At 40.2% G+C, this 26,709-nt stretch overlaps 1 protein-coding gene across 1 annotated transcript in view; it reads left to right on the top strand.

The window, feature by feature from the left end:
* Positions 1-4,674: 4,674 nt before the first annotated feature.
* The window catches only part of SYT12 (synaptotagmin 12), a gene marked incomplete at its 5' end in the record, with an annotated part of 35,794 nt that continues 13,759 nt past the window's right edge, over positions 4,675-26,709 (top strand). The window contains 3 exons of the mRNA XM_081346004.1: positions 4,675-4,708; positions 5,838-6,031; positions 10,356-10,745. Of these exons, the coding sequence (XP_081202130.1) occupies positions 4,675-4,708; positions 5,838-6,031; positions 10,356-10,745 (618 nt within the window). The remainder of the gene's footprint in view (positions 4,709-5,837; positions 6,032-10,355; positions 10,746-26,709) is intronic.

Genomic DNA, 26,709 nt, shown 5'->3' with positions numbered 1-26,709 from the left:
CTAAGAAACATACCTTCTCTGTCCAAGATCCTGCCCTGTGGAACAGCTTCCCTCGAGAAATATGTTTGGTTTCATCCTGAAGTTGTTTAAAATAGCTTTCAGAATCTAGTTCTTTCCCTAGGCCAGGGGTAGGCAACCTTGGCTCTTTTATGACTCATGGACTTCAAGTCCCAGAATTCCTGAGCCAGCATAGAGCCAAGGTTGCCTACCCCTGCCCTTGGCTCTGGGCTGTAGTAGGTACGGGCCTCTTATGTACAGGTAGTCCTCAGTTCATGACTGTAATCAAGCCTGCCCATTATGGTTGGAAGTGGTGATGGCTATTATGTGAAGCACTCATGTGATTGGCTCACTTACAACCCTCTCCCAACCAGCTCTCACCAATACAATCATTAAAGAAATGTGTGAGTCATTAAGCAGAGCATGGAGTGCCTCAAGGCCCCAGGAAAGGCCCTGGGAAGTGCAGGCTGTCCCCCAGGCTGCCCCCCACTTCCATGCCCCCCACTTCCATATCTTGACTGTGTGCTGAATTTGTATCTAACGATAGTATGTGCTTATTATTTCACTATGATTTACCTGGGTTGGACAGTATTTCTATTTTGTTTGGAAATTCAGCATGTGAAATAATCTAAAGTTATAAAAACTAAAAAATTATGGTTACCAAAACAGATACTTTCTTGGATTATAAATATATTTAGCATTTATATTACAAAATCTCCAAAACTGTACAAGAACATGCCACTAAGTCTCCTACTACTTTTAATATTATAATACTCATGGGTGTAAAAAGATTGTATAAACTGAAACATAGATTTGTACTTAAAGTATCCTTTATTTGAATTTCAAAGGTTGTTTTTTTTTGGAAGGGAGGGGATGGGCACACTGATGGCTTAAGTCTAACCTAAACAATGGCCATAATTTTAATTCCAAAGTAGAGGATCAAGACAAATTTATTTATTTATAATTGAATTTCTATACCGCCCTTCTCCCGAAGGACTCAGGGCGGTGTACAGGGCAATAAAAGCTTTACATACAAAAGTTAAAATAAGATTAAATTAACTAAGCCCTAATAATAAATAATTAAAATACCCCAAACCCTTAAACCAGGCCGGCCTGTTCAAATAAATAGGTTTTCAGATCCCAGCGGAAAGAGCGAAGGTCGGGAGCCATCCGGAGGTCGACCGGTAATTGATTCCAAAGGGCTGGCGCACCCACAGAGAATGCTCTCCCCCTGGGGGCCGCAAGCCGACACTCTCTGGCCGACGGCACCCTGAGGAGGCTTTCTCTGTGGGAGCGCACAGGACAAACGGAAGATGATGCCGGCAGCAGGTGATCCCGTAAGTAGTCCGGACCCATGGCATTTAGGGCTTTATAGGTAATCACCAGCACCTTGAATCTCACCCGGAGGGCAACTGGAAGCCAATGCAGCTCGCGGAGAAGTGGTGTTACATGGGAGTATCGGGAGACCCCCCACAACTCGCATGGCCGCATTCTGCACCAGCTGAAACCTCCGATTGGTCCTCAAGGGCAGCCCCATGTACAGAGCATTGCAGTAGTCTATACGAGAGGTCACAAGTGCATGAGTGACTGTACGCAAGGCATCCCGGTCCAGATAGGGTCGCAACTGGCGCACCAGGCGAACCTGGGCAAAAGCCCCCCTGGTCACAGCTCCTACATGGTCTTCCAGACTGAGCTGTGAATCCAGGAGGACACCCAAGTTGCGAGCCCTATCTACGGGGGTAATACCTCACCCCCCATGGTTAAAGATGGAATAAACTGAAATTCCCGAGATGCCGAAACGTACAACCACTCAGTCTTGTCGGGATTGAGCTGAAACCTGTTCCTCCCCATCCAGACCCGAACCACCTCTAGGCAATGGGACATCACATCGAGGGCATCACTTGGGTGGTTTCGGGTGGAGATGAAAAGCTGGGTATCATCGGCGTACTGATGATACCCCACTCCAAAACCACGAATGATTTTATTTTCCTGGGCTTCATATAGATGTTGAACAGGAGAGGCGAGAGGACCAACCCCTGAGGAACTCCACAAATGAGAGGCCTCGAGGCTGACCTCTGCCCTCCTGTCAACACCGACTGCGAGCGGCCCAGGAAGTAGGAGGAGAACCACTGGAGAACAGAATGATGTGACTATCAAGGTGGTGGATCCAAACCAAAACTTTAGAACACCAAAATTGAACTACTTCTTGAGAGAGACAAACCATATTGAGCCCCTGATCAAGACTCATCTGAATGTCTTCTTGCCAATGTGCTTTGATATGCAAGCAGCTGGGAACTAACAGGAGGCTCAAAGGCAATGCTTGGCTCCCATCAGAAAGGGACAGGCTCAGTTGAATGCCAGGATTTGCTAGAGCAAGTTGTTATTTAGAGCTGTCCACTGTCCTGAAAATCCACTTGACTGATTGGCTGATCATGGCTTGGCCTATTGTCTTCCATGAGAGAGTTCCCATGTATGGAATCTCACATTCAAGATTGTATCATGATATTCATCCACTGCTGTGAAGTCTCTGCTGTACCATGATAAGCATGTGTGAAGCAGCCTGGGATCCAATTAGACTGTGGTTTGCCAGAAGTCTTGGGGGTGGGGGAGAAAGACACAGAAAGTATATATATTTGTGTATGTATACTATACACAGACATACGGTACATACAAACATCACAGCATATTGAGAATCAGACATTTTGGGACATTTTTCCCCAAGATATGACAGTTGACCATTTAACATTTTGATTAAAAAAAATCTTCATGGAAATTATTGGTGTTAAACACTGGGAACTGCTCAAAAGGTTATCAGCTAAACAGAATGATCTCAAGCAAATCCTTATCCAACAGTTCCATCAGCTGAACATGAAATGGAATAATGTAGTGATTCTTTACCAGTAAACAAAGAACCTTCAGGAATGTAAAATAAAACAGATAAAATAAAACATTGGCAGGTTACCTAAAATGCTTTTGCAAAGTTTCAGCAATCTTTGACCTCTAATCCCAGATGCCCTATATGAAAATCAAATCTTAATGAAATATTGCCACAAAAAAAACCATATATCAATGACTCATGGAAAACCAAAGACACTTTAGAATCTTATCACACATAAATCCCCAGAACAGAAATTGAGTTTTTAAACATATTTTGTCTATCAGCATTTCAGAACACTGCTGCTGCTTGGAAGAACTTTATAATACAGGTTTCAAGATTTAATTAATATGATTGCCAGAGTTGTACCGTATTAGTGCAAAGGAAGGAACCCCGGTGATGAGCTCTATAAATTAAAGCACCTTTGAGGAGCATTAAAAATTAGAAACTTAATATAATACACACTTTTTTTTTTACTCTTCCTCTAAGATTTTCTTTATTTGCAAGCTTGTTTTTTTTTAAAGAGCTAGAACCCTCCCAAAGGATTTTAACTATGGCATTGAATCTTTCCTTATTCCCCAATGGCTTTCACTGTTTGATTACAGTCAGGTTGAAGTGTTTAACATAAGGCTGACTGTGTGAAATGAAATCTCTGTAGTCTGAATTCTCAGCAGCAACTGATCCATAATAATCTTGTCTACAGCAGAATTTTAAAATGCTCTCAAGATGCAGATTAATCAACCTAACTATTAACCAGTAGGGTTCCCTGTACACTTCTTTTTTTTCTGACACAGATTTATAATACCTGCATGCTTGACAAAAATCAATTTTCTTCCAGCTCATGTTTGGGAAAGCTGCAATCTTTGAATTCTTGACCTTCGCACATCTATTAAAGGGCCAGTAACTTGTCTGGAAACAAAGTAGCAGCCTTTTTAACTATCTCATGTTTCTGCAAATATAGTGGATTGGATTGATTAAAGCTGCAATGCTATACATGTTTATTTGATGAAGGCCCCCTCTATTTCTGATAGATTGAAAGCTAATAATATTTTGCTTATATTTAATTCCATTGAAATTTAGTAGATGCCAAATCAATTCTATGTTAACTCATGACTAACTTAGCCCATTACGTTTAAGAGTTGGAAGTGTTACCAGTTGAGTTTGAATCAACCCAATAAATAAATCAACCCAAGAAACCTTGAACTGGAGAAGTGAGGCCCTTTTTGGCTTTATGGCAACTTAACAATAATAGGGATCTGGTAGTGGTAGTGAAACAATCCTCATACCAAAGGGTTGTTTCACATAACCAGTCTTTATAGTAATGAAGATAAGCTTCGGGATATAGAGGTGCTATAAAACTGTGTTAGTAGCATAACGGGATGAAGAAATAGTACTGTATGACTGTCACTGTTCACCTTCATATCTTCCCATCGCCTTTATGGGATGATGCATACATTAAAGGTAAGAGAAAAGGCCTTTGTTGGAACTGCTATATCCAAAGTAGCATTAGAGGGTTAAGTTTCCCAGTGGGGGGGGGGAATGGAATTCAAATTTACAAAGGGATGCTTTCACATAGATGTGTGACAAATTGTGGTGGGATGACATTTTTTTTGTTGTGACAATAACTGTGGAAGACGTAAGGGGCCAACCAGAAAAAAAATAGAGCCTTAAGTGACCCTATATAGAGAGCAAGACTTCTGTGCTTTTAGACAATCCTGCATGGTGACAGTACCATAATCTCTTTGTCTTGGCTTCTGTTTATATGTTTTTGCAGGTAGCTGGTGTAATTTGAAATAGTCACCATGGATCGTGACATTGCTGGCCAGCATCTCAATGGTGAGTATTACAAATTCTTAACAAACTGGCCATAAGGTACCCTTTCTGAGACCGTTGTAACCTCAAATGGTCATTGACTGGACATTAAGTGGGGACTACCTGTGTGGGGAGAATATGTGGGCATATTAGATTCCCATTTTTGAAAGAAATTGTAAGCCTGTCATTCTTCCAGAACCTTTGAAATGATTTTAGCCATTTATTTCTTGACTCTTTTTAAAGACATTTTAGACATTTATTTCACCTCCTCTTTTCCTCACCCACACACCCATAAGCATTTTGTTAGATTGCAGTCGTAAGAACATCCAGGTCTCATTTTCAGGAAGGTTGTGGGGAATGGGGAAAAAATCAAAAACAAAAAGATATAGATTGGGATAGGCAACGATGGCCCCTTTACAACTTGTGGTCTTCAACTTCTAGAATTCCTCATCCAGACATGCTGGTTCAGGTCATAAAGGACCATAGTTTGCCCACCCCCAGTTTATATATGTAGAGGAGTTTTATGTTATTATAGTTATGCTATTAGCCTTTGCCATATCACTGATTGAGAATTTACTTGTTCAGAGATTTCATAATTAAGGGAAGCAATATGAAAGCAGTATGAAACCTAAAGCATAAAGCCTTGGTCATACATTCTGTACTGAAAAAAATGTTGTTCGTGTGCAGGTCCAGACAAATAGGGAAACAGAACAAAAACAAAAGATTCAAAATTTTGTAGAAAAGAAACTAATCACTACAAGGAGACATTGGTCGATTTTAAAAATTGATACTCAGCCTGATAAAGGATTTGCAAAGATTAAAAAAGAAAAATATATTTTAGGATGTGTTACAGTGGTTCTTAATAGAGATTATTAAGGCATTTACATTTTTGCTGAATACAGTATATGCCTACATAATGATGCTGTCATTCAGTTTTAAAAATAAAAACGTATTTGTGCTTTGCCATATATTCCTGCTATTTTACAACAGTTTTCAAGAAAAAAACCTCTCCTTTGGCATATCAATTTTCCTCTTTTTCCAACAGCATTAATCGCATAAAAGGCATATTTGTACTGTTGACATAAAATATTTCTGCAGGATGGAAAGGCTCTGGTGGCTACTTTCTTCTGATAAGAACTTTGTTTTCTTCCAGTCATAAGAAATCCATCTGGGTGGGAAATAGGTATCTATATTACTGGTGCTCTTGCTCTTCTGGCAATAGCTGGAGTAAACCTATGGAAGTTATGGAAATCGGGTGGCTATCCTGCACCTTCTCCATTTCCAAACTATGACTACAGATACCTAGAACAAAAGTATGGGTCTACTTATTCTCAAATCAAACAAAAGGTAAGGAGCAGTTCATTGTGACAAGTGTTAAGAAGCCCATCAATTGCAACATCCATCCATCCATCCTCTTTGCATGTCATCAAACATCATTTAACATCATTTAATGAACATCCAACTCTTAATTTTGTCTTGTATATTGCAAGTTAAGATAATGATGATTATAATAACAGAACTGTATATATTTTGAAAAGACTGGGGTAGGTTTATGAAAAGAACATTGAGCAATTATTTCAACTAGGCATAAAATAGATAGCCCTTAGACTTATATACCGCTCTACAATGCTTTACTATACTCTCTGATTGGTTTACAATGCCAGCATATTGTTGCCAACAATCTGGGTCCTCATTTTACCAACCTTGGAAGGATAGAAGGCTGAGTCAAACTCCTGACTGTGGGTAGAGTCAGCCTGCAATACTGCATTCTAACCACTGCACCACCATGGCTATGGTGGTGGAAGGGCACAGGGACTTGCACTGGTGGCAAAGGCTGAAACCATCTGCCATTTGGCACTTCCTCTTCCCCATCTAGGGACGCGGTGGCTCAGTGGATTAGGGCGTTGAGCTTGTTGATCAGAAGGTCGGCAGTTTGGCGGGTTAAATCCCGAGTGCTGCGTAACAGAGTGAGCACCTGTTACTCGTCCTAGCTTCTGCCAACCTAGCAGTTCAAAAGCACGTAAAAATGCAAGTAGAAAAATAGGGACCACTACGGTGGGAAGGTAACAGCGTTCCGTGCGCCTTTGGCGTCTAGTCATGCCAGCCACATGACCACGGAGACGTCCTCGGACAAGTGCTGGCTCTTCGGCTTTGAAACGGAGATGAGCACCGGCCCCTAGAGTTGGAAATGACTAGCACGCATGTGCGGGGGAACCTTTACCTTTACCTTTTACCTTCCCCATCTCTCATGTGGTTCCTGAATTAATTAGTTTTTCTCCCTTCTCTCTCCCCCTCCTTTTTTATATTGTAGCTAATTACATTATGAATCCTTGGTTTTTGCCTGTGAACTGCTATGTGCACTGGCCAGGTTGACAATATATAAATGTAAGAAATCAATAGTAAAGTAGAGACTTTAAAACTCAGCTGTTGCCTAAAGAGACAATACAGACAGAAAAGACTCACAAGGACTTTAGCCCTTCAGCCACAGCCCTTTTCATTTGCTGATTTGTTTAATTGCTTATAAATGCTCAATTATCTTAAATACTGAATTGGTTAAAACATTCTTCTACCAAATTAAAAAGGTAAAATTTGCAAGAGTGGTAGTAATAGCACCTGAGGGAAACTTAAATGTACTGAAACAATGGGTGGGATGGATTGTTAAACTTTCTTTTTCCTCTTTGCTTTTCTTAAATCCACCCTCCCCCCCCAACCATTTGCCTTTGATGCCTCAAACCAAATAATTGTACCATAAAAAAACAGGGAGTAGGAAAGAGATTTTCTTTAAGGAGAAGGCCTGAGCAAGGAGAGGACTTAACATTCAGCTTTGTTTTATATTTTATATCTCACTCACCATCCCCTGATGTATTGAACCTTGGCAAGATTCATGCCAAGCGTAAACTCAAGATTTGTTATTAATGGAACACAATAGTATGAGTAATCCAATAAAACACAAACACCTATTCTAATGCAAAATAAAAAAATGCACGTTTGAATTGGTGAAAGCCTTAAAGGAAATTCAACATTGATTCCCAAACTGACTTGTTTGATTACAGAAATGATAATATTTGTGCTTACTGCTGACTGGAAACCTCTTATGGACTTTTTGTGCAAACCAAAAAAAATAAAATAAACTTTAGATCTGAGATTTTGACAATTAGATAGGATAGGATATATTATAGAAAGAAGAGAGTCTTGAAAGAAGAGGTACTGCAAATTTGCAATTATACTTACAACTGGTTTCTAGCTAGCCAAAGCCCATGGTAGAAAAGATCCTGCTCTTTGTAAATGTTAACCTGTATTCCAAAAAATAAAAACCAGAGAAGTAAAAAAGAAATTCTCCAGGTTTTTTACATAAAAAAATAAATAAAGTAATGCAATATGATCTTAAGTAGAGGCCACAATTTAAGTCTCTCTAGTACTGATCAACGGAGAGTTGACCAATACATTTGGTGAATTCCAACTATTTTTTTCTGGCCATTCAACAACCTCCTTTCCAAATCCCTAAAACCAACACTAGAGAATGTAGGCTTGAATTCAGTGAAACAATGACCATGGTCAGATTTTTCTTGGATGTTTTCTTATAAATGCCTAACAAATAATACAGTTATGTTACTCTATGAACCCACCCATCCCGTGCCCCAAAATTCATAGTTGAATGAAAATGCCTTAAACAACTGGAAAAGCTTTGGGGTTTTTATTCAGGCAGGATGTTAGAAAAGCAAGGGATGGAGAAGAAGTCAGAAAGTCCCAAATTTCAGCCAAGAAGTCAACAATTCAGAGTCCATCTTAAAATGAAAATTGTTCTGGGATGGAATCTTTTTGTAAAATCAAGTCAAAGAACTAAGATCTGAAAGACTCTCTAAATGTTAATATTAAATATTCCTGTTTGCTTGAGTGAGAATATTTTGGCCTATTTTTCTTTGGGAGTACATAAATAAAATAGCTTAGACAGTCCTCTGGGAATAGGTTTGTGGGAATGTTATAAGATAATACATTTCCTTCCAAAATACATTTTTGCCTTTTTTTCCCTCCATAGTTTGGCTGATGAACGGGTATAACAAACGTTTTTATTTTGATATCCAAAGCATAGGCAAGCAGAGAGGTAGGAACATGGCAAAGCAGGAAGCAGAGGTTAGATGCAGTTTTGAAGCCTTCAGTAAAGTTGTTAACATTGGCAAACAAATGAAAACCTGAGGCTGTGTATGTTGGATTATTGATCTTCAGTCAGAATTAATATAGGGCCTCACAGATGAGAGTTTTAAAAGGTGAAGCCTAATTCTAATTTTACATTATGTAGCAGAGTCAAGATTACCTGTCTATATGTGTGCAGATGTCTGAAGGCAAGAGAGGTATTTTTATTTCAGAATCTGATTTTTTGCATTGTGCAAAAGTTGCGGGGAGAATTGTTGATGTTAGTGATTTTTTAATTAAGTTAACAAGCACTAGAAACAGTTGTAGTCTAGTAGTAGAATGTGAGTTTGGCATGTGGAATATCTCCATTTTAGTTCTTGTCAGGATAGATCTGGGAAGACCCTAACCTAAATCTCCGATGAGCTGCTGCTATTTAATGTAGACAGAACTAAGCTATTTGCACCTCAGTAAGGCATTATCTACAGACTCCACAGTTTCAGACACAGTTTAAACAATGTTGCATACACAGAGTTTCTCTTCTAGGTCATTTTCTGGAGACTCGTTTGTTTTCTCCCCTAGAACTTAAATTTAAAATCATTTTTTTTCAAAAGAGTGTATAGATCTCTACATAAATATTGATAGTATTAAATGTAGTCCATAAAGGTAATGTGCACTAAAAAGAAATGGGAGGAATAAAACTGGCAACAGAAAATAAATGTGTTTATGGAGATTCTCAGACAACCAGGTCACGGTTGTCCCAAAGGTGGTTTTTCAAGAGGCAACTGGACTTTCTTCGTTTTGCTTCTCATCCAAGAAGCTTCTTTGCAGCTTTGAGAAAACAAATGTGTGTTTTCAGAGGAAAAAAATGCAGGCAACAATGAAGAAAATGCAACTGTGTCATACCTGCAAAGACTAATATTAGTATATATTCATTATTTAAGACACCATCTTGGTCTTTGTTCTTTTCTGAATTCAGAGCTCTTGTGAAGCTAACTTTACCATACCTTTATACCTACCCCAAAAAGAAACCCCCAACTTGTTCATACAGTTTTAAAAATAAATTAGACTTAAGAGAACCACCATCAGTCATCTGACCCTTCCACAGGACCAGAAGTATTAATGAAATGGGCAGCACTCTCAGTATCAACATTGTAGTTAATCTCTTACCATTGTTATTTGTGATGATATTGTAGTAATGCTAGTAGCACTTCCTAAAAATCAGTCATAATGCTTGAAGTGACAAACAACTATGCAATGAACACCTGGAAGACCCAACTTTTAATTCTGCTGTAATTTTCTTTAAAAAAATATCTCATTTTAACTAAGAGAATGTTCTGGATGGGGATGTCAGTTTTTCATAATGTGAAAACTTATTTTCACGTTATATGGAATGTTTTTTTTTCCATTTTGTTCTTAACATTTTCTTTCTGCCAGCCTATGTTTATAAATAATTAAAATTGTATGTTCTACATTCAGCACTCTGAAGTGCAGGTTAACCCTGATCTCTGACTAGCTTTCTGTTTCTTCTTATTGTTTGCAGAGGGCAGCAAGCAATTTTCGAAAGCCAGGAGAAAGAATATCTCCTGTCTGCAAGCAAAGCTTGAAAACGGATGATGCCTTTGAAAATATTAATGAGTTGGGCACCTTGGAGCTGATGAACAAAGACCTCGAGCTGACTCCTTACGGGCCATTGAAAAAATCAGTCTCCACTGACTCTCTAACTTCTGTCTCCTCCATTGGAAATAACTTTGGCCAGGAATTCACAGTGGGACAAATTGAAGTTAACATGGAATACAATGTGAATTCGAATACCCTGCATATCACCTTGCTGCAGGGAAAAGATCTGATGGAGAAGGAAGATGTTAATTTTGAATCCTGTTTTGTGCGCATCAGTTTACTTCCAGATGAGCAGATTGTTGGCATTTCTAGGGTAAGTTTCTCTACCCACTCATCCTTGGTGGCTAACAATTCCTCAGACTGCATTACACAAGGCTTTTTCAGTCATGCGTTGTTGTTGTTGTTAGTTGCGAAGTCGTGTCCGACCCATCGCGACCCTATGGACAATGTTCCTCCAGGCCTTCCTGTCCTCTACCATCTTCTGGAGTCCATTTAAGCTCACGCCTACTGCTTCAGTGACTCCATCCAGCCACCTCATTCTCTGTCGTCCCCTTCTTCTATTGCCCTCAATCTTTCCCAGCATTAGGCTCTTCTCCAGTGAGTCCTTCCTTCTCATTAGATGGCCAAAGTATTTGAGTTTTAGCTTCAGGATCTGGCCTTCTAAAGAGCAGTCAGGGTTGATCTCCTCTAGGACTGACCGGTTTGATCGCCTTGCAGTCCAAGGGACTCGCAGGAGTCTTCTCCAGCACCATAGTTCAAAGGCTTCAATTCTTTGGTGCTCAGCCTTTCTTATGGTCCAGCTTTCACTGCCATACATTGCAACTGGGAAGACCATATACGCACTTTTGTTGACAGGGTGATGTCTCTGCTTTTTAGTGTGCTGTCTAGATTTGTCATGGCTTTCCTCCCCAGGAGCAAACGTCTTTTAATTTCTTGGCTACAGTCCCCATCTGCAGTGATCTTGGAGCCCAGGAAAATAAAATCTGTCACTACCTCCATTTCTTCCCCATCTATTTGCCAGGAATTGAGAGGGCCAGATGCCATGATCTTGGTTTTCTTAATGTTTAGTTTCAACCCAAGTTTTGCACTCTCCTTCTTCACCCGCAACAAGAGGCTCTTTAGTTCTTCTTCACTGTCTGCCATTAGAGTGGTATCATCTGCATATCTTAGGTTGTTGATGTTTCTTCCAGCAATCTTAATTCCAACTTTTGATTCATCTAGCCCTGCCTTTCTCATGATGTGCTCTGCATATAAGTTAAATAGGCAAGGTGACAGTATACAGCCTTGCCGGACTCCTTTCCCAATTTTGAACCAATCAGTGGTTCCGTGTCCAGTTCTCACTGTTGCTTCTTGGCCTGCATATAGGTTTCTCAAGAGACAAATAAGATGGTCTGGTATGCCCATCTCTTTAAGGACTTGCCAGAGTTTGTTATGATCCACACAATCAAAGGCTTTAGCATAGTCAATGAAGCAGAAGTAGATGTTTTTCTGGAACTCTCTAGCTTTCTCCATGATCCAGCGTATGTTAGCAATTTGATCTCTAGTTCCTCTGCCTCTTCGAAATCCTGCCTGTACTTCTGGTAGTTCTCGATCCACATACTGCTGGAGTCTAGCTTGTAGAATTTTAAGCATAACTTTACTAGCATGAGAAATGAGTGCAATGGTGCGATAGTTTGAACATTCTTTGGCACTGCCTTTCTTTGGAATTGGAATGTAAACTGATCTTTTCCAATCCTGTGGCCACTGTTGAGTTTTCCAAATTTGCTGGCAAATTGAGTGTAGCACTTTTACTGCATCGTCTTTTAAGATTTTGAATAGCTCAGCTGGAATACTGTCACCTCCACTAGCTTTGTTGTTGCTCAGCTTTTCTAAGGCCCACTTCACTTCACATTCTAGGATGTCTGGCTCGAGCTCAGTGACCACCTCATTGTGATTATCAGGGACATTAAGCTCATTCTTGTATAGTTCTTCTGTGTAATTTTGCCACCTCTCCTTAATCTCTTCTGCCTCTGTTAGGTCCCTGCCATTTTGGTCCTTTATCATGCCCATTTTTGCATGAAACGTTCCCTTCATCTCTCCAATTTTCTTGAAAAGATCTCTGGTCCTCCCTATTCTATTGTTTTTTTCTATTTCTTTGCATTGTTCATTTAAGAAGGCATTCTTATCTCTTCTAGCTATTCTTTGGAATTCTGCATTTAATTGGGCATATCTTTCTTTTTCTCCCTTGCCTTTCGCTTCCCTCCTTTCCTCAGCTATTTGCAAAGCTTCCTCAGACAGCCATTTTGCTTTCTTGCATTTCTTTTTCTTTGGGATGGTTTTGGTTGCTACCTGTTGTACAATGTTGCGAACCTCTGTCCATAGTTCTTCAGGCACTCTGTCTATCAGATCTAATTCCTTAAATCTATTTGTCACCTCTACTGTATATTGAACAGGGATATGATTTAATTCATACCTGACTGGCCTAGCACTTTTCCCTACTTTCTTTAATTTAAGCCTAAACTTTGCAACAAGAAGCTCATGGTCTGAGCCACAGTCAGCTCCTGGTCTTGTTTTTACTGACTGTATAGAGCTTCTCCATCTTTGGCTGCAGAGCATATAGTCAATCTGATTTCTGTGTTGACCGTCTGGTGATGTCCATGTGTAAAGCCGTCTCTTGGGTTGTTGGAAAAGAGTGTTTGCTATGACCATCGTATTCTCTTGACAAAATTCTATTAGCCTGTGCCCTGCTTCATTTTGTACTCCAAGGCCAAACTTGCCTGTTATTCCAGTTATCTTTTGGCTTCCTACTTTAGCATTCCAATCTCCCATGATGATAAGGACATCATTTTTGGGCGTTAGTTCTATAAGGTGCTGTAGGGCTTCATAGAACCGGTCAATTTCATCCTCTTCAGCACTGGTGGTTGGGGCATAGACTTGGACTACTGTGATATTGAATGGTTTGCCTTGGATTCGAACTGAGATCATTCTGTCATTTTGAGGGTTGTATCCCTGTATTGCTTTTCCTACTTTTTTATTGACTATGAAGGCTACTCCATTTCTTCTGAGGGATTCTTGCCCGCAGTAGTATACCTGATGGTCATCTGAAGTCATGCGTACAAGTGCTTAAATCTTGAAGATGCTGTATGATATAAGTATATTTAGCTGGATAAATAATTTCATCTTAAAATACATTTTTGGCCCCAATTACATTTAATTCCAGAATCTGAGCAGATCTTTAACGTTGAATTGATCTGACTTTCTTTAAGGCAGATAATTTCTCTTTATTGTTCGTCTGTCGAACATAACTCCTACAGTTTACATTGCCACTGCGTTCTTATATGCTCACTGTAATCACTGTTTCTGATGGTTTCCCATCCAACTACTAATTCAGCAAAGTCCTTGTTGGAGTTCCTAATTATAATTATAATTAATCCTGACCCTGCTTAGTTTCCAGCCCCAAACAAAGTTAGCTGCATACTGCACCTACTGAGAAATTTCAGGAAGTACAGTATATCCTAAAGTATTAAATCCTTTATGTAGCTTAATGATAATTTGTTTAACAACCATTCTAAGTTGTAACTTGGAACTAATGGTACTTCTGGATGGTCCTTAAAGTTATGGCTGTTTCAGTGCCCAGACGATCACATGACCAAAATTCAGGCGCTTGACAGCACTCTCCGCATTTACAATTATAATTTTTAAAAATCCCCCTCTGCTGTTTTGGCTGCCCTGCACTCTGTCACCCTGCTGCCCTGTATTCTACCACCTCAGGAAACAAACACACTATGTGTTAATAAAGAGAAAGTTGAGGGGAGATAGGCGGGTGAAGAAGTGAGCATGGCAGGGAAAAAGTTAGTAAGCAAGAATAACAGAACAGAGTTGGAAGGGACCTTGGAGGTCTTCTAGACCAGGGGTCTTCAAACTTGGCCCTTTTATGACTTGTGGACTTCAACTCCCAGAATTCTTCAGCCAGGCACGCTGGCTGAGGAATTCTGGGAGTTGAAGTCCACAAGTCATAAAAGGGCCAAGTTTGAAGACCCCTGTTCTAGACTAACCCTTTGCTCAGGCAGAAAACCTATACCCTTTCAGACAAATGGTTGTCCAATCCCTTCTTAAAAACTTCCAGTGTTGGAGCATTCACAACTTCTGGAGGCAAGTTGTTCAAGTGTGAGGTCTCATTCTCACCTAACAATGATGTGCCCTATGATAACTACCACAGCCAGGACCACTGAAAGTGCTATCAGTAAAGGAGGCGGCCATGTAATGTTTTGCCTAATGACTGCATTGCTTAGTGATGGAAATTCCGATCCCAATTAGGATTGTTAAATGAGGACCACCTATAATCCCAGATTTGATCTCCTGTTTTAGTAGCATCAGAATGTCTTCACTGCTGGCAGTAAATCTTATCTGTTTACTAATCTGAAACAGAGTCAAACGTGTTGTAGCCAAGGGTCAGATGTGAATGGCTGCGTAGCCTTTTCTCAATCTGACCCCCCCCCCCAACTGCATTGGGATTACAACATAATGAAAGTTAAGCTACTTGGGAATTCCAGGAGTTGCCACTTTTGGAGAGGACCAAGTCCTTTTCTGCTGTTTTTCCACCTATGGCGAAATGCATAAACGATTTCTAAAGGAGTCACTCCACGTTACACGTGGTCAGTGCAAGTTCAAATGGCTCAGCTTGATTTTGATTAATTTGGTCTTACTTTATTCAATAAAGTTTTGTTTGTTTTTTTAATTGCAAATGCTTTGCATAATTTGTTTTTTTAAAAATAATATATACCGGTAATTACAACTGGATAGCTATGATTATTCTGCTATCCCATATTAAAGTTTTTAATATTGGCTGCCCATAACTGCTTCAAAGCTTACATGTTGTTTATCTATGGTGGCGTATAGAATCATAGACTATAAACCAGAATGCACTGAAACAGACAGGAAAATGTGGATTATACATGTTCACTGAGGAGTTTTATTCCTAAACAAAACAGATAATGTTAAGCAAATATGTTCATGGTTTTCTCACAACACTTGGCTGATGCGGTTTCATTGAATTCTCAGTTTTTTGTTTGGAAAGATCAAGATTTTCCTCATGAACTAATTTTCCCAAAATTATTGAAGGAACTAAAAGTTACAGAGAGAGAGAGAGAGAGAGAGAACCAATGATTTTTTTTTCATGTATTCTCATAGTTCAAGAGATTATAAAAACCATATAACATGATACATTTGCTAACTAGTCTTGTTGAGTTGTTGAGTGCCTCAGAGTCATCAAACGATATAGCAGATAAAATGATCTGAAGTTCAGCTGGCCATATTTTCCTTTACCCAGTTCCTTGGCAGAATCCATCCTCTTGGGGATTGATCCAACCTGGTACATTACGTTCAAGCAATCCTTGAAACCAGAGGCAAAGAGGAATAATTTGGGGATGTCTGGTATAAAATGGAATCATTTCACTTTGATCTTCGTTTGGATCTAGATCAGGGGTGTCAAACTGCCAGCCCACGGGGCCGGTTTCATCATACTGAAGCCATGCCCACCCCATTGCTGGCAATGCAAAAAGAGTCGCGATACGTTGCGACACGTCACGTAACGTGACAAGTTTGACACCCGTGATCTAGATCTCCACAAAGTTCTGGTCCCGCTTAGGGCTCTGCTGCTTTAGGGCACAAGGATGGGGCTATGAAGAAAAAATGCTTTTCTCAGACATGAAGGAATACAGTAAATGGGAAATGTCTTCTCCAGGTGTCTTGTATTAATCTGCAAAAGTTACTGCAGCCTTTTTGATTTACTCTGCCATGCCTGGCATTGATTGTTCTTTTCATGTTAATACTGTAACTGTTTACTTCATAGTCACTGTGCTTTTTAGAGGAGCCTGCAATGTGATCCAGAGCAGTCCCAGAATTCCCCGCGGGGATAAGATATCTGGGGAGTTTCCATTAGAAGCTCTGATTGCCAGGCCTCAGCATACGATTGAAGCAACTGATAATCAGAGACCTTTTTAGATTCCTTGTGGTCTACCTACCATTTCATCATTCTGTGCAATCAGCATTTGGCTTTGAACCCACAGAAGTGATTAAATTTCAGTGACTGAATTTTGGATCTTCAGATATGAGTCCATTTAATAATCAGGTGAGCAAAAACAGCCCACCCAACTCTCAATATTGTCACAAGATGGGACAAGACTGTTTTTAATAGGATTTTGGCCAAAGTGTTCTTGTTTTGGTTGGCAAACTCTAGCACTTCTTCCTATACTAGGCTGGCTGTTAGTGATTTTAGCTTGCTGCATTAAACAGGGTTTATTTTTATTTTTTGCCTGATATATCTCATTTAACATAGTGCTTCACTTAATAAGAGTGTTTTATTCTGTTTTCGTCTACAGTCTTTTCTAATCCAGAGTTTAAAGGACCGTTGCTTTTAAAGCCCTGAACTGATTTGATTAAATTTGGCAAGTTCCTTTCCATTCTATTTTGCCTGCCAATTTTGTCAGAATCTGCTTAGAAGCAAATAAAAAATACAGCCTTTTGTGTTTATTTGGAGCTAGGTAGTAAGTTGATAATACTGTTTTTTTAGGTAATAATTTTGTAGTTGTCAAAATAATCAGGTTGAACAAGTTTGACCAAGACTTTTGTAACATTCTAGATTAGAATTCTTTAGTCTTTTCACATTTCTACTTCAAAATTCATGTTAAAACTGAATTATTTTAACAATTTTCAACCAGGTCTGTTGAGGCATAAGAAATGGTATTGTGACTTACAAAGTAGATGGCTTCAGTAGTTCAAAAAACATAGACTAAATAGAGTTTCCCCAAATATAAATGTCAAGAAACTCAGATTGACAGTAGAAATGGATTTTACCACTTTCCTTTTCCTGGCTGACTTGGGGTTCATGCACATTGTTCCAAGCAATTATATGTGGAGGGGGGCTATGATATTCAGAGGTTCATATAAAAAAATCTAATGCTCTCCAGCATTCAGGTATTCTCTGGGCTAGAATGGTAGGAACCCTACAGCCACTTACAAATCCTTGGTTACAGATCTCATTTACTTCATTTTATTTCATTTACTGTGGTTTACCAATGGCTGAAACTTCACCCCACTATTTGGTGCAGTTCATTGATTAACTACAGTATTGACTTTTTCTGGCTACCACTACCTTGTTGCTAACAAGCCTAAATGAAAACATGGCTTTTGTGTTTCTCTTCATTCTTTCACTGAGTGGAAGTCCCTGGCAGACTGCATGCAAAACTTTAAAAAAGCCATTATCAGGAAGAAACCAGATGGGGGGTTTTGGATTAAATTATGACAAGCAGTAATAAATAGCAGTAGCAGCAACACTTAGAACTATACACCGCTTCACAGTGCTTTATAGCCCTTTCTAAGAAGTTAACAGAGTCAGCAAATTGCCCCCAACAATCTGGGTCCTCATTTTACCGACCTCTGAAGGATGGAAGGCTGAGTCAACTTTGAGCCGCTGAGAATTGAACTACCAAACTGCTGGCAGCCAGGAATCAGCATAAGTAGCCTGCAGTACTCCATTCTAACCACTGCGCCACCCACAGCTCTTATCCTAGCAAATGTGTTAAGTGAATACACCAAATGACAGATAAACAGTTAATCATTTATGATAGCTCTTATCATGTTAAGCTTAATAAACATGTGAAGCAGGTTCGCATATGTATAGCCACTGTAATTCATAAGTACTAATTTATGACCTAGCAGAGTGATGTAGATTTTTCTGAATCAGGAATTACCCTTGGCCTTTATGTACATGGAACTATGAGATGCACATGCCTATCTCTTAAAAGCCATGTTAGATTTCATCATAATATGCAGATTGTTCCCATTAAAATTAGAAAACGAATAGGTGGACTCCTCAACAACATTGGGAAATGAAACGTCAACTTTTTATATGTTCTATTTCTTCTATCCCTATCCTAATTAATTCTTCAGGAAAGGATTTTCTTATGAGCGGAAGGATAATGACACATATTGATTGTGAATCTAAGCCTTCTCTTTGTCCTCACTTGAATAATGAGATTCCTTTAAACAAACAGATTTGCAGTGGCTTTTTTCTCATGCTGCCTCACCTTCTCTAGGCTGCATTGTTATCGCTACATGTCTGCTTCATTAGCAGTGTGGCTGACTGATTGAGGGCACTATAAGAAAAATGTTTCTAGGACATCAGTCTTTAACTTTCTGAGATTAGGACCTATAGTACTTTTCACCCAGACTTCACCCGTAACAGAGGTATTCTTCGCCTGGAGTCTGAAGAGACACTTGTGCATTTGGCCTGAATGCCTGCAGGTAAAAATATTTGGCTGTTCTCAAGACTTGGACTTAATATTAGAGGGTTCAGGGTGGAAACCAATGCTCACATCGCTGCATGTGCGATAGCTTCATCGTGGCCCACATTCATGCTCAATCTTATCACAGTGATGTTGGCATGGCAGGAATACAGAGAGCGCCGGGGAGGGTACATTTGGGAACCAGCTCCTTAAATAATTTATCTAGTTAGATTGCCACTGTTGAGATGCTATTTATGTCCAAATGGATTATAGCAGAGAGTTCCAAAGTTAAAAAACAAAACTCCAATGTAAGAAGGAGCAAATAGTAGGGTTGACAACATCTGAGCCAACTCTTATGAATCAGTGCTGATCTGCAGCACTTAGTAGCTAGTGGTGCCACCGTATTGAAAAAATACTCTCTTTTTCATAATATCATTTCTGCAATGGGTTTGCTGTTAAAGACATAATTATTCTGGAACAAACTGCTGTATTGTGATTGATCCCTTTGTTAAGACCCCTGTGCTGGTCTGTATAGGCAGCTGTTATCACTATTAACAATTCTTTCCAGATAGCAGAACTCATTAAATACCTTGATCATCCAGAAATACCTTTATCTGCATGCAGATGAGATTACAGCAGACAAGGTGTAGACAGATGATGTATGGACGGTATTCCAAGGTCAAAAGACAGTAACGACTCAGTGTCTGCATGTGTGTCTGCCGGTCATGGAGGAGCACGTGTGTCTGCCGGTCATGGAGGAGGAGAGTCCCCAGGGAGAAGAAGGAGGAAGTCCATCCCAGAAAGGGGCGGGGTGTAAGGCACATGATCAGGAGAAGGAGGAAATATGTCATAGGGTAGGAGGGGTTTGGCTGACCAAAATTAACATAATGTATAATTTCCCAAAACAGCCACGTGGTGGCAGCACAATAATAATGTAGGCTATATTGTGGTTCTGATTATTTTACACCTTTACCCTTTTCATGAATTTAAGTCTCTGTTTCAAGATTATTTTAAAAATATAATTCAGCTTCTTATTTCATATTGATATAAGAACATAGGAATACATGTAACAGTGTTAGATTAGCTGAATGCCATCTTAGACCAGAACATGACCAGGCAGATGCCTTTTGGCCACCAGGAGATGGGGCAAGTTAGTTTAGATACAGAAAAATCCAGATTTTGACCAATATACTGTATTGCAAAACGTTATTTCCCATTTGCTTCTAGTGGCAGGCAGTGAGCCTGATATTTTATTGTTTTATTTGGCCTTTGCAACAAACAAACAAACTTAGTTCCAGATGAATGGGTAAACAACTGAAAATAACTCTTTGAATTGAAGAAAAATTCAGGCTTACTAGGGAGTGGGAGTCATTGAACACAGTAAGACGTAACCTAAACTAAACTAAACAGGCACAGGAAGTTGCTGGTGTCAGTTCATTGAGCAAGAAGCCAGAGGTTCCTGAAAGCTATCTGAAAAAGTCTGATTTTGCCATAGAAACGTGCTGTTCTCAAAACAAATCTTATTTACTGCACATTCATGTCACCTTCCGTTGAACAAGTGGACATAAAATCTTGTTAAAAGTATTCAGCAGAAGAGAAGGCCCTATAGGGTAAGAAAAGAGACTTAACAGTCTCTGATGACTAAGTCTTTTCAATCATTAGTATGTACTATAGCAGATGCTTTGCTTTGAGGTGATTTACAAAGTCAGTTCTGCAGACCATTTTTGTTCTGAACCAGCCTGCTACCGGCCTTGCAGAAAGGCAACCCCTGTACAAACGGCAGAGGCTGGAGAGCGTCTGAAGCTGGAAGGCGTCTGCCAAGATTTATTACACAAACAACAGAACAAGAAACAAAACACTGGAACTGTGATCCTCAAACGGAGCGGTTGCTTTCAGCAACCAGCCCTTCCCCAAACACTCCCTTTATTAGAGTTCAGGGCGTGGCCTCCCTGTGCCTCCTTCCGAGGAGTCCCACAGCCTTTCTCTGCTTGTTCCTGCTTGACTGCCTCCTGCGTCGGGCGTCCTTGAACAGGGCCAGCTGTGGGTCATCATCATCCGCACTGTCGGGCTCGCGCAGCTGAGAAGAGGGCCCTGGCTGGGGGCTCTGCGAAGCCTCCAAGCCATCATCAGCAAGTTCGTCTTCAACACCCTCCTCCTCCCCCTCGTCTGAGTCATCCAAGACATCCGAGCCGGCTGCCGGACCCCCAGGCTGGCCCTGAATCACAACAATTTTATAATCCCATTTATTTCCATCTCACACAATTGCAACTAAATTGAAATTTAAAATTTCAGTTTTAAAATTTCCCATTACACAATATCCATTTTGACTTATTAAAAAAGCAAAAATTTAGTCCATCTTTGCCCCCCACTTTTTCCCCACTATTTCCTTACTCCCAAGTTTCAATGCTGCTCATTTTACAGTGACCAATTTCCAATATTAAAGAACATATTTTAAACTGATTGGTGCACACACCACCTGGGTTCAGATTGGAATGGTTTAGTACTGCTGGCTAGGGAATTCTGGGAGTTGAAAGTCCATACATCTTAAAATTACCAAGTTTGAAAAACAAGGTTTTAGACATCTATGGATATTCTCAACCATCCAGGTCATGGTGTCCCAAAGGTGCTTTTTCCAAAAGTCAGTTGGACTTCCTTGTTTTATTATTTCTTTGACAACATTTTGCTTCTCGTTCAAGAAGCTTCTCCAGTTCTAACTGATTGGTGGGGAAGTCTTGAATCTTTTCAAGGGAGCTTTTTAATTACATCATCAGCAAACATGGAAACTAGACTGGTGCTGATACTAATTTTTGCTAATCACCCAAGACAATATAACTTGCTGCAAAAAAGGATAGGAGATAGGGAACTTTTTTTTGCCCCCGAAACAATGTTAAATCAGAGTTCCCAACATTTTTAGCCCATCCAATAGAAAAGATTCTACGGTAGCAGCAGTAATTTGGATATTTGGCAAGCTTCGTATTTCTCATGTGTGTACAATTCATATATAAGTACAGTTCCTCCTGGGAATTGGGTTTGTAAAGGAGGGTTCCCCCCCCCCAAAAAAAATAAGTTCTTTACTAAATAATGGGATTGAAGGTTCCAAAAGCCCATAAAATACAAAGTGATTTGATAAATGTGTCATAGTTGCTTTAGTTAGCAGAAAATTTTCTATATTTATGTTCTACACTAACCTATTACTGTGTTCATAATTCACTGCCATTACCTACTGTCTCTTCAGTCTCCTCTGACTGCTAATAAAGACTCATTAGCTGCTATTATTTAAAACATTGGACTTTTAAGAAAATAAGCCATTTTGTAGATCATTCCCCATCTAAAGACAATCCAATATTATGCAAACATTACGCCTCTTCATTATTGGTAAAGGTCCTAAGCAGTAAGCACATCCTATGTATAGTATGTTATGCCAGCGTCTCTGATAAAGAACACATCCTGGGATAATAACAGTCTAACTTTGGAATTCACTTTGCTTGGCTGTCTACATTTCTACTTGAGTCATTATACTTCTGGTCTTGTAAACCAATTAAAAATGTTTATCGGTTCTTTGCTACTTTTGTGCTTCATGAATTCTACTCTTATCTTTCCGTGTCAGTATTAATTCAACATAGCAAAGTCTTATACTTGTATTGGTGCTTGCTAAGGTAGCCAAAATTAATCCAAATTGGCAAACTATATTGCAATTGTGGCTGCAGACTCTCTTTGCTGTCATTGACATTTTGGTTTGTATTCCACCTTTCTGAATTGAGGACACTCGAGAAAGTTAAATTCCCCAAGCCAGGAGGAAAAAAAAAACCATGACCTGACCTACTGGCATATTGGTCCCATCTCTGTATGATCACTCCACTTTACTGCACATTTCTTCAGCCAGTCCTTATTTAATGGCGACCTGCAGAAGAGGATGAAGTTTATCACTAGGAAATGCAAATATACTTTTTAGGTCCCCAGCTTAGACTTTGGCCTCTTCTGCTCATCTGCTGGCTAGGCCCTCTTACAATGTTCTGTACTTTTATACAGCAGTATGAGTAGTTTGGGTGGGTGGGGGGCTCGTCCTTGAATCTTTGGTTGAAAACTAAGAGAGAAGAGAGTTCATCCATCTGGCCAGGAGTGGGATGCTCCATTCAGAACCACCTCTGCTTTCTCTTAGTTGAATTTCCCTTTACAGGAAGGAAAACAATTAGTGTGGGATGTGTGGCAAAGCTACCCTTCACGTTTTTGAAGGTAGGGTAGAAATGAGGCTGCCACATTGTCTGCATTTCTGACAGGAGGAGGGAAACCCCAGGAGCTTGAAGGCATGATAAAGTGGGAATTCCCATACCCCACACTTGCAACAGAAATGCTAAAGACTGCCCTTGCATCTTTTCATTTAGAGAGAGAACTGATCCAAGTGCTATAGGGTCAGCTTCCTAAGCTATAAATAAGACCCACAGCAGTATGGGTGCAGAGGCATTTTGTGTTTGTATTGAAAGGAAGACACCTTCTGCTAGCCTTGAATTCCAGAATATTCAGTTGTTGACATATGAGGCTGTTCCCTCTTCTTCTTCTTCCCATATGCATAGTGCTTCATCAGCTACTTTCCAAGAGTATTTTATTTAATGATAAAAGGTTATTCTAGTGTACTCTACCTGAAATAAAGTTAAATTGAATGTATTGGGGTTAATTTCTGAACAAAAGGGCAAAGTGCTTTGCAATTCCATACTTTACTCTCTTTGATGGGATTTTGGTAGACAACTTACTAAAGTTAGACTTCGAAGGTTCCTCTGCGAAACTGTGCTATGAATAACCATGTTACAGAGCCCTGGTGGCACAGTGGTTAGAATGCAGTATTGCAGGCTAATTCTGCCCACAGCCAGGAGTTCAATCCCGATCAGCTTAAGGTTGACACAGCCTTTCATCCTTCCAAGATCAGTAAAATGAGGGCCCAGATTGTTGGGGGAAATATGCTGACTCTGTAAACTGCTTAGACAGGACTGTAAAGCACTGTGAAGCAGTATATAAGTCTAAGTGCTAGTGCTATTGCTACAGTTCCTGGTCCAATCTCTTTGTTTGTTCTTGTCTACATTATGGTAAACTATCAAATCAGAAGGTTTTAAGAGCTAGGAGGGTTATTACAGATGATTTGATTCCATCTGGATTAATTGTTGTGATACACTCAGGAAAAAGCATTGTGCAGTACCACAAGGGTGAGATCTAATCTAATGCCTTGGTATCTGTGTGCCATCACATTTCCTGGCACCCTGCTTATCTTAATTCCACACCACATTGGTTCTGTCACTTTGTATACTTCGGGTTGTGCATCCAAGCCCCTGCTGCAGTGCGGCTCTCTTTGACAGCTTCCAGAAGACATGAAATTTGGGGAAACTGTCAAGGACTTCAGAGGAGCTAGAAGCCATTTTATTTTTAGCACATTTATTTATCACCACAGCTGAGAAATGCTCCCATTGATCCAGAGAGAAAAGAGTCAGTTCCTGCTGGGTTATATAATGCAATCCTTTGACAGTTTACACATACCTTGGTTGCTAGGGAAACAAAAAGTTTAAAGTTTCTGAAGGATGTGTATTTGAGAGTCCAGAAATGAATAAAGTTTTGAAAGAAGTTAGTCACTTCAATGGGGAAATCCTCAGATTATCTGATAAATTGAAACATTCACTTGCATTGTATCTTATTTAATCTACTTATTTAATCTACTTAGATTGGCATAGATCATTGTTTCCCCAATGATCATATTTTGCAGACCACAAATCACCCTATTCCTGAGCTGTATTTTTGACAAATGGGCCACAATATTCCCACTGAAGGAGGAAATTCTTGGTTAACACTCCACATGACAGACATGTCAAACTCGCAACGTCATATCAGGACAGTTTGCCATTGCTGGCAATGGGGTGGGCGCGGCTTCCAGATGACAAATCCGGCCTGTGGGCCAGCAGTTTGACACCCCTGCCATATGGCAATAGTTCTTCCCTGTAATGCACAACAGAAGTTTTCTAATATGAATGTTTGTAGATCACTGAATTTATTGTGGAATGTCTAGGAATCCAAGTGTGACCGTGGATAGAATGAATAAGCAAGTAGGGAGATTACTACCATTCTCATCACAAGAAGCAAAGCCACCCAAATAGAAGCCAGTTTTCCTATAATATTATCAGTCCTTTGAGGTAGGCCAGACAAGATACCAAAACCATGAACCCTAATGCTATTTGTCTGTATACTACTAAAACCTTTAGTTGGGCAAAATAGTGCATTAGGGCAACAACTTTTGAACCCAGGTACCTCAGATGAGCTAGTTTACAGAATATGCTTAGGTTTTGGGACCTATGACTCCCAGGGAATTGAAATATGCCAAATTTTATAAAACATTTTATGACATTATAGTGTGGAGTGAATTTTAAGGAGTTCTTCCATAACAGTTCCCACTCTTCTTCAGTGGTTATCTCTTTGACGTTTTTCATCCATTTTATCGTGCAATTTTTAAAATTGGTTTTCCATTGTGTATCACGTTTCACTAGATGTATATATACACACTAGTACAGGTAAACCTTGCTTAAAGACCAGAATTGGGACCAGCAATCTGTCACTGAATGATGCAATTGTTAAGCAAGAAATCACATGGCTGCAATGGATTTACCAACTGACTTCCATTGCAGTCATTAATCAAATCACCACAGTCATTAAACAAAATATCACATGACTTCAGTTTTATTCTCGTCTCCTCCATGGACTCTGTTCGTTGGAATCCAGGTTTGAAAGTTGCAAATGAGCATCGTGTGATCATGGGGATGCTGCAACAGTTGTAAAGTTACTTTTTCAGTGTAGGTGTAACTTGCATGTCAGTAAACAATTCTGGAATCTCTATACCCATGAAGATATTTCCCATTGCAATGTGACCTGCTATTGAGAAATTATGCCCATTTAATCTTTGCTTCAGGGTAAACGTTTGCTGGGTTCCCTGGGCTAATTCTGTATTTTCTAAGCACCAAGCTATTGTCAAGCAGTTGGAGACACTAGAGGAAACAGAACGGAAGCAGTGTAATCTTGTATCACACAGTACACTGGGCCCTAGAGTCTTCAGTAGACAAATGCTCCATTTGAGCATCATATAGGAGAGGCAGTTGCAAGGAGTTTGAGGGTTATTAACAAACTCAGTGGCAAAGGTCTACAGCAGGGGTGTCAAACTCAATTTCATTGAGGGCCGCATCAGCATTGCGGTTGCCCTGGGGGGGGGCAGGTGGGTATGGCCAGGGTGGGCGTGGCCTACTGGGTGGGCGTGGCTGGAGTGCGTATGGCCTGCTGGGTGGGCGTGGCCAGCTCTACATCGTTCGCATCAAGGGTGCCTATGGGGGCCTGGGCAGGAGTGGGACAGATCTGAGGGTCTCTGGCAGGAGGAGGGTCTCTGGGCCAGGGCCAAGGCAGCGGGGGCCGTTCCCTCACTGTTTCCAGGATGGCTTCGCGGGCCACACGAAACCACTTCACGCGCTGGATCCGGCCCCCGGGCCTTGTGTTTGACATATCTGTTCTACAGGGTGGTGTATGGGAGAGGGAGGGAGGGAGGGAGGGAGAGAGAGAGAGAGAGAGAGAGAAAGAGAGAGAGAGAGAGAGAGAGTTGATTGCAACTGCTGAAGGAGATGGTGAAAGGATTTGTGGGGCAGGAAGTCATCTTGTGAATGGACCTTGTTTACTGTACTTTCTTACAAAGATAAAAAGATCTACCTCAGCAGAACACTGCAGATTTAATCATTCTGCTCAGAAACCTCCCACACACCCAGGACTGGGGAGGGAGGGGACCAGCCATGGGACCAGGAGGAGGGTTCATTTTGCCCACCCGTTTTCAGGCACAGGCCAAAAGGAGCACAGCATTTTAGTCTAAATCCCCTTAGAGCATTGTGACTGATGTTAATTGCAGCAAATAAATAGAAATAAAGTGTTCCTATCTTTCGGATGAGAGTAAAAGAGAGCTGTCTCTTTGTCTGAGACGTGCTTACAGTTTCTAATAATATGTGG

This window comes from Vipera berus (assembly GCF_964194415.1).
Source record: "Vipera berus genome assembly, chromosome: 1".
In the NCBI taxonomy this organism is placed as follows: Eukaryota; Metazoa; Chordata; class Lepidosauria; order Squamata; family Viperidae; genus Vipera; species Vipera berus.
The sequence above is the reverse complement of the archived record's forward strand: the minus strand, read 5'-3'. Positions and strand labels throughout refer to the sequence as shown.